Source organism: Protobothrops mucrosquamatus, unplaced genomic scaffold, assembly GCF_001527695.2.
Source record: "Protobothrops mucrosquamatus isolate PMUCROS unplaced genomic scaffold, P.Mucros_1.0 scaffold1311, whole genome shotgun sequence".
NCBI lineage: Eukaryota > Metazoa > Chordata > Lepidosauria > Squamata > Viperidae > Protobothrops > Protobothrops mucrosquamatus.
Window position 1 is genome coordinate 135,610 of NW_015387512.1, and position 9,570 is coordinate 145,179.

General features: G+C 36.2%; 1 protein-coding gene across 1 annotated transcript in view; it reads right to left on the minus strand.

The window, feature by feature from the left end:
• Positions 1–9,570, minus strand: part of LOC107292274 (fibulin-2) — a 69,138-nt gene that overhangs the window by 1,084 nt on the left and 58,484 nt on the right. Inside the window, exons 5-6 of the mRNA XM_015821352.1 lie at positions 6,482–6,593; positions 1,588–1,722 (exon numbers count right to left, since the gene is read on the minus strand). Of these exons, the coding sequence (XP_015676838.1) occupies positions 1,588–1,722; positions 6,482–6,593 (247 nt within the window). The remainder of the gene's footprint in view (positions 1–1,587; positions 1,723–6,481; positions 6,594–9,570) is intronic.

The following is a 9,570-nucleotide window of genomic DNA, read 5'->3' on the forward strand; positions in this document are numbered from 1 at the left end:
TCCTGAGGAGACCCGCTCTGTGAGAGCGTACAGGTCGGTGGGGGGTAATCTGTGGCAGGAGGCGGTCTCGAAGATAGCCAGGTCCGATGCCATGGAGCGCTTTAAAGATAATAGTCAACACCTTGAAGCGCACCCGGAAGGCTACCGGCAGCCAATGCAGCTCGCGCAAAAGCAGCGTGACGTGGGAGCGACGAGTCCCTCCCAACACCGCCCGCGCGGCCGCATTTTGAACTAGCTGGAGCCTCCGGGTGCTCCTCAAGGGGAGCCCCATGTAGAGAGCATTGCAGTAGTCCAGGCGGGAAGTGACAAGGGCATGAGTGACCGTGACTAATACTGAGTTTTTCAGATATACCTCCTTATATCTCCTTAAGCTATATCCCAAACATGTATCATTTACATTTTATGATAAAGTTCATAGAGACAAAAAAGAACAGAGAAAATGATACATTCAAGGACTTATATTTGGTCTGAACACAATTTTATTCATTATATTCAAGAAAAGTACATGAATATAATTATTAAATTCAGGGAAATTCCTTGGGAAAATGATTTCATTATGAAGTTGCACACAAAGGAGAAAAACACAAACATGAATGCCATAGTTCGGTTCAAATTTTTAATGCAGTTTTTAACCTTTAAAACAATGGAAATTTCAAGTTAAAAATACTTTATCACTACGCAAAACCATATTTGTCTGCTGTGACTTTAGTTCATCATGGGTACCTAATTTTGCTATAAAAGTATTGCATCTGCTCCCCCCCCCCCAATATACAGTTGTATTTGTAAAAAGAGGAAGTATGGAATAAAAAAAAAGAGACAAAACTGCATTTCTCAATTTCTAGTCAATAAAACCAATTTTATTATTTCTTCATATTTATACTTGGCTAGGGCTAATTCATTTATAACTAATTTACTTATTTCTACACAAGCCATACAAACTTGGTGCAATGCAACATATCCAGCATGTTATTATTTAGGTGGTGCAAATAATTCAAAGAGGCACTCTGCTCATAGCTACGTTGTTCCACTACATATTACAATGCTGCATATCCAAAAATATCTGCATAACCAAAGCTTTTGTGGCTTTGTCAACTTAAAATATTAACCATGATTTGACCAAGGCTACATATTGCCACAACAACAAAGATGTATCAGGTAATTGCTAAATTGGCTGGAATCTTTTAGTTCTGAATCTGTTTCAAAGTATCTGATCCAAAAGTGCAAAACTGTATACTTTGTGATAAAAACAAGATTTCAACATTTCAAAAAATTCTGAGTAAAACAGATTATCTAGATTCATTTTCAGTCTGACTATAAATCAGAACTCCCAGTTCAGTTGATATATACCAGAACTGAGTAAAAATTGCAAGGGAATCCTGTCAATCAAGATACCCTTCTCAATAAGTCCCAAAGGTGCTTTTTGCACAAAACAACTGGACTTTCTTGTTTTTATTTTAAGATGTTTCGCTTCTCATCCAAGAAACTTCTTCAGCTCTGATTGGATAGTGGGGAATGGCAGGATTTATAATCCTTGCAGACAGCTGGTCTGCACGACCTGGATGACTGAAAATCTCCATAGACACTTACCTTCTCAATAAGCTTCTTGGAATGCCTTTTGGAGGCAAACTTTGTAGTGGCTCTTGTTGAGGAAGGGGGATTCTGAAAATAGTACTGTGAAATTTCTGTTTAATGCCATGCTTGCTGATCTGGTCTTCCAAGTCACTGAACAACATGGAATTTTGAGACCAAATTTTTTCTGGGGTCTATTATTTTGGTTCAACTTGTTTGCAGAAGTTACCCAAATTTTCTCTCTTTTTTTGACAAGCACCAGAAGGCTATTCATTAAAACAAAACAGAGATTTGATAGTTATGTTTGCACTTCCAGTGAAGAAGCGCACTGGACAAAAGCATCCATTCCTTGAATTTGGCCTGTTGCAACATAATTTATATGGTATGGAACTATCTTTAGAAGCTAGAAGTGTCAGATATAGTACTGTTTCAGCAGCTTTGCTGGCTGTTAATTTGCAGCAGTCGAATGCAGTATAAACTGCTGATTATGAATATAAAATTTACAGGACTTGAGAGAAGGCTATTTGAATAACAAGTTATATCATCAAAACTCTGTCCCAAGAAGGAAGGTATATTTGACAAAAATGTGAGAAGAGACTTTCTCAGTAGCTTATCTCAATTTACAGGAAGTTGGCCTAAAATTAATTAATTTTACATTTCATATAACTTACCCACATTCCAAAGGACTCTGAGCAATATACAACAAAACCCAAATCAAAATAAAAAAGTGTAATAACAGATAGATACATCCAGCTTTCAAAAAAAAAACAAAAACAGAGAAAGGCAAGAGGAAACCCATAAAACCAAAGTAAGGCCCACATTCAGCTGGAACCAAAAGAATATTGAAATAAAATACCTTTAACCTTTTTCTGGAATTTCAGTAAAGTGGGAATGCACATATTACTGGAGAAGCAATATTCCAGAAGGTGGAACTACCACAGAAAAGACCTATAGTAAAATGCTTTGATTCAAGCATGCTTTTGACATATATCATCTGGTCAAGCTACTGAAATGGGTCAATGTCACTTTGTTATAGGCCAATTTGGTCTCTGGTATTCAGTAAGCTTTTATATTGTATTATCTTCAGTGCATCTTCTTTACTGTCCTTCAGATATTCTTCCAATGTCCTTTTTTCTTCTTCAGCTGTTTGGTGTACTTACAACTTACCTATTTTCCTTGGTAAGTAGATGTCAACATTACTACATGGATAAAGGGCATGGTTCAATATCATTATTTTTCTGGTATTCCTATCCAGGACTTTTCATTCTTCTTGAGCCAAGTCCACTATTCCAGTTTTATATCTAATAACTGGAATTTCCCAGGAGTATTTTCCCCACTGAGTTTAAACTTTAGGATCTTCACTATCATGATGTATTCACTTCTATTCTGTTTTTTTATTTCCGTGTGCTTGATGTTGTCATCTTGAAGAATGCCCAGATATTTGTAATGATCTGAGGAAAGAAGATTAGCCCTACGTTGACACTCTTTTGCAAGGCCCTGAAGACATGCCATTGGGCCTGAGGACTCCAGAGTGGCTGGTTTTATTGTTGTAACCAGGGGGTCTGGGGTTTATTAGTTTTTTACTGGAATTTTATCTTTGGAAGCTGCTCATAGTCACCATGAGTGAACTGGCAGCCATATACATTTTCTTAATAGATAAATAAATGAATAAAATCTTCATCCAGACTCTTGATGTTATTTTCATAGGATGTTTCAATTCTTCCAGTTTTACTATATTTCCCTTTTTGATGGAAGAGTGACACATTTGTCCAATCCATATTTCATTGCAATACTTTGGCTGTATATAGCGTACATTTGGACAGAATTGAGCAGAGATTCCGTTTTAGATGGTGTTTTTCCACACAAAATTGTCCACATAAAGGAAGTGAGGTAGCCTGACAGATGTTTTTGATGTTTGAAAATCATGGCCTGACTTGTTCAGGATTCTTGACAGAGGAATCAATACAATGACAAACAACAATGACAACAATAGATGCTGTTGTAATTAAAATTATTTGCTGTGTAAATAAGGTGAAAATGTCCCAGAAAAGAAAAGAAAATATCTGGGGCTGAAAATTATAAGTATAAAGCTCAACTCGAAGAAAAAAAGAAACAAGAGAGTGGCTCTTTAAAATTTCTAATAAAATTGGAAGATGAGCCAAAACATAGAGGGCGCCAGAAAGTGATTTTGCTTAGGGCCAAAATGTCTAGAGCCTGCCTGCTAGCAATCTCCTATGGCTACAACAACCTTGATCTTCTTTAGGTTGAATTGAAGTTTTTCTGTCTCTGGAAATCTGAGCTAGCTAGATAGTTCCATATCCTTTCATTTTCCTCCCTGCATAGCAATTTGTATGCCAAAATCATCCTGAATTCTGTATTTGTTCAGCAACCCAAGACTGCCAAATGGCATCTTTATTCACAAGTCATTTTATTTCTTCTTCCCTTCAAAGCTCAACACCATTAGCTCCCTGCCAGATTATTAGCCCCTGAAACTGTGTATGTGTGTGTCCCAAGCTCTTTTCCTATCTCAAGTTATCACAAATAGTCTGTATGGTTGGAAGATCACACGACAGAATGGCAGATGGTATTTATTCTCTCCATTCTGTCACAGTACGGAATGCCATGTTTTTTTTTTATCACAAGACACTTTCTTTTGCAAAGTCACAATATAAAGATTAGCTATGTTTTGGAAATTATGTTACAGTGAGTTGTTTTGAAATTAATAGAATTTTATGAGCATGAATTCAGCCTGACACTGGGATATGAAATGAAAATAAAGATCCATTAAAATACTACACCTTTTTATTCAGGGAGCATTTTAAATGTGAACTTCAACAATTTAATTTCCCATTGTGCTAGATTGGTTTTTTTTTTCTTCACAGCTAGAATAATTAGATTTCTTTTTCTTTACTGGAATACTTCTACTGCTTTAGATCAAGAGTTCTGTTCCTTCATATACCTTTAATAGTGCACTCACTATTAGAATAGAATAACAGAGTTGAAAGGGACCTTAGAGCTCATCTAGTCCAACCCCTTCCTCAGGCAAAAAACCCTATACCATTTCAGACAAGTGGTTGTCCAGTCTCTTCTTAAAAACTTCCAGTTTTGGAGTATTCACAACTTCTGGAGGCAGACTGTTCCACTGATTAATTGTTTTAACTGTCAGGAAATTTCTCCTTAGTTCTAGGTTGCTTCTCTCCTTGATTAGTTTCCATCCTTTGCTTCTTGTACTGCCTTCAGGCGCTTTGGAGAATAGCTTGACTCCCTTTTCTTTGTGGCAGCCCCTGAGATACTGGAACACTGCTATCATGTCCTTCCTCGTCCTTCTCTTCATTAAACTAGACATACCCAATTCCAGCAACCGTTCCTTATATGTTTTAGCCTCCAGTCCCCTAATCATCTTTGTTGCTCTTCTCTGTACTCTTTATAGAGTCTCAACATCTTTTTGTACATCATGGTGACCAAAACTAGATGCAGTATTCCAAGTGTGGCCTTACCAAGGCAATAATAAAGTGGAACACTTCACATGATATTGATTCTATCCCTCTGTTAATGCAGCTTAGAACTATGTTGGGTTTTTTGGCAGCTGCAGTACACTTAGAGATATATGAAGGAACTGAACTCTTAATCTGCAAACAGTCATATGGATGTTAACAGAATATACAACAGGGGACTCCTTGGTGCTCTCTGAGCTTGATTCTTTGCTTGCAGACATTTTGATACCAGTGTCATGGTCCGATAGATGAGACCAGTATAAGCAGAACTCTAAGGCAAGATATTTCCTTTAAGAACATGTTTATTGGCTACAAAGTATCAGAACAGTAATTTCCCACCCCAGCACTATGTAATTATCCATGTTCCCCAATAGAATACTTTGGCGGGCTTTCTAACAAAAGGCTCTGCCCACCAAAAGTCAGGCAGCTATGACCTTGGTTCCCACGGGACAAATTATTTAGTCTACCTTAAAACCACTCATCCCCCCTCTCAGTACTGCGGCAACTGAAAATGAAGCAAAAATGGCTTCAGCCAAGATCGTCGCAGTGTTGACAACCAGATTTCTTCAGTGCCAAAGGGAGTGGAGCTTGCACTATATTTACTGTATATACAGTAGCTTGCCCTGTCAATGCTGGTGAGGGCCACTATGTTCAGTTATTTAGACTGAGCTTTGCATAAGAGCATCATATTGAGGGGGCACCAGCAAAGTACAGAGAATCTGTGGCACTTTCATTATTTACTTACTTATCATATTTCTATAGCAGCCCATCCCACCAAAAAATGACTCTAGGTGGCTTAAAATAAAAATGATCATAAAATCAAAATATTAAAACAAATGCAATTAAAAGGCATCATAGCTGAGAGTTGTTGAGTTTTGGATAAAAGAAGAAGAACAACAAAAGTGGTCTACCACCTCCAGTGGAGAAAGTCCTCAGCTTGTCTCTGAGAAAATTGTTTGCAAGCAAGGTGGCACAGGGAGCATGAACTCTCTCCATTTCAGGGACACTTTTTAAAATTTGCCCAAAAGAATCCTGTGTCTTCACAACAGCCCTGGCATGACAACTAGTGTTTTGTAAAGGATGCAGATGGTTGCGTTGGAAAAAACATTATTCATGGCAGTCTGATAATGCACAATCTATTCCAGAGTTATGATAATAGATGTGAATAGATTTTGAGAATCTGAGATTCTAGAATGGAGCTTTTAAGTATCTCCTTGACATTAAATCCACATTTATTAGAAAATGCCTGAAAAGCTCCATCATCATCATCATCATCTAAGCAATATATACAGTATGACAGTAGCATTATCTATGGAATATATTTCTACCTGACATAAAGAACATAAAGTTGAATATATTATAGTGTGCAGGATATTTGTAAACTCAACTTTAAAAAAAAACACTTTTATTTTACATACCTGCAAATATCACCACCTGTTCTGCTTACTGGAATTTCCATACATTCATTATTATCAATGGCCCATTGTTGTCCAGCAGCACAACAAGTTTCAATTAAATCTTTTGCTGAATCTGAAAAATAGCAGTTATATACATGAAATATGTTTGGGACATCAGAGCAGATGGTCACTCCTTTCTATTCCCTTTCCTCTATCCTTGATTTCTTGGATGTAACAATCCTTCTGTAAACAATTAGAATTCCATGAACCCTGACCTGAGCATGCTCAATCAACATTATACATATATGTTTGGATAAACACTTCTTACCTAGCCTATATCATAGATATCATGGTAAAGAATATCAATGGAATAAACATCAGTAATTCTTCATAATGTACATCTCCCAACAATGGGAGAACCTCTTAGAAAATATATGAAAGCTACTCAAAATTAGATTGAGCCTGATTCTTGTTTCCTTTTGCTCCCCAGATAATGAACTCTAGAGATGGCTAATGTAGGTTCCCAGTGATGTACTACAGTAGACTTTAACAATCTGATGAACTATAATTTAGGCTTCAAACGTTGCACAAATTCTAGAGAATAAATCCCATTGAAAATGTCTAATTTCTAAATAGACACAGCATCAATCTCCTGTTCTAAAATGGTACCATCCACTCACAAGAAATAGGGATCAGCAGACTCAAGAGAACATCAGTATTACACACACACACACACACACACACACACAGAAATAGATCTCCAAAGGAACATAGTGAGAACTGTGTTCAGTGACCCCATAATGTTGGCTGACTGCTGAACAAGAGAGGGAACAAAAATGCACAGAGGGGAAACAATATATAATATCCTGGAAAAAAGATGAATAGATGCTAGCTCTCCACACTGCAGTATTTTGTTTCAGACTCCATTTACATGTAGTACATACCATACACAGTATGTAATAGCTAAGGTATTAGACCAAGACTAAAGAGTTTTAAGTTCATATTCAGGTAGAGAAATTCATCAGATGCTTTTTGGCTAATAACTTACTCTTTCAGCCCAACCTGTCTCAGAGGATTGAGACAGTGGGGATAAAATTGGAGAAAGAAATACTATATGAAACTGCCTTGAAAAACAGGATGAAAATGAGAATTAAAATCTAACAAAGGCTTTGACATTTTTAGTCAATGCATTTTTGCAGTGTACATGCTATCCCCTATCCCCTCTAGAACAAAATTGCATATTTATTTCCATCTACATAGACTTCCAATAGTTTTTTTAAATGGTGCTTGGAAAACCAGATTTCTGACAGCACACAAGAAAAGGAATTATGCCACAGCAGACAGTGTTGTCAACGGTAGTGCAGGAAACATTTCAGATTCAAAACTTTCAGAAAGCAACCTTTTTAAAAGCTGATTTTTTTTTCAAAAGTATCAGTCAACATGATTGAAGAACAGTGATACTTCTTTCTCAGAATAGTTTTATTTGCAAATTGACCTAGAAAGCTTCACAAATTCTTTGAAGCATATTTGTGAAGCTTTTGAGGTCATTTTACAAATAAAACCTAGTTGAATTAACCCGTTTTATCTAATGATATAAATAATATAATATACTGACCCACTATTGTCCAGCTAATATAATATACTGACCCAATATTGTCCAACTATTTAAGAATGAGTTGCCTTTTTAAAAATCATTGTCCAAAAATATTACATAAGGCATCGCTGTCAAATAATAATTGAAAAGGAAATTCTCATGGGGCAATGAAGTCCTCTAATTTGATGAAATCTGAACTTTGCTGATCTATAGACTTCCTATGCTCAGGCTCAATATAGAAGTTTAATAGGATATATTGAGTAGTTTATGGCCCATAGTTTGAGGCATACTAAATTAGCTATCCAGTTGCAGAAATGCATAAAGCTGATGAGCCAGTCAAGAGTTCAATCTATCAGTAAAACTGGTATAAATACCATATTAACATCCAAGGTAAACCAAGACAAGGACATGCACATAACACTTCCAAATATAAATGAGGTATTAATGAAAGGCTAATTAGCACCACCAAGTAGAACAACAAATTACGGCTGACAAACATTAATTCACATATATTTTGATGCCGAAGATCAATTTAACAGTCATTCTAAATATTCTATGCCTTGGCATTAATGTCTGAAACAATAGGATACCTTAGAGAATGTAGCCATATAGTCAGTGATAAATTTGCTCCTAGTGCTAGATTTCATCAAAATATTTGCAGTTAAAAAATCCTTACAGTTTTAATTTCTGCTCCAAAGAAAAAACTGGAAAGAGGATAGAAAAAAGTATGTTCTGAATCTAACAAGTACAAAATAAGAAGCTTATGAAAAATAACAAGAGAGTGAAGTAGATATCAGTTTTCCCCCCTCTCTGAATGGGAGCCATGATCCAGATGAAGGTCCTTCTGCACACTCTTATAAATAAAATGGAAGGGGGCAAGGACGGATTAGGTCTTCTCTAGCTTGACGCCTTTTCTGAAATAAGTGAAAACACTTTACTTGGTTTACCATTTAGGAATTAAGAAAGAATTTGAAAAAATTTATTAGAAGGCAGAATTTAAGCACAGTGCTTAAATTACCTTATTTAATTTATTGCTATGAAAATATTCTACTCTAAACTATCTCTGAAATGGAATATTGTGATGGGAGATATTACTTGGTATGAGGCCAGAGAAAGAAGACCAAAGATGTCTAAATCATCCTGATCACCGTATCATTTTTGTTCCCATACTGGATTTTTTATTTGCATTCTGAAGCACAATACACATAAAACAAAAATATGCTTCCCTAAGGTTTACTTTTCTAAACTTAAGATTAACATTGTTGAATTAAACTGGATTTTTTCCATCATTAAACTATTCATCTTACACTATGATGCAGAAAACTGAATATTGGATTGGCAACAGACATGGAATAGGAGGAGGAAGGAATATTACATATTTTCAGCACCTTGAGTTATTGATAAAAATAATAAAGGTGGGATACACGCAAATAAATAAATAAAATCACATCTAAGTCCTAAAAATCAAATCTGGTTGGATTTCTTCTTCAAATATCTCTTCCCCCCCCCCCCCCCC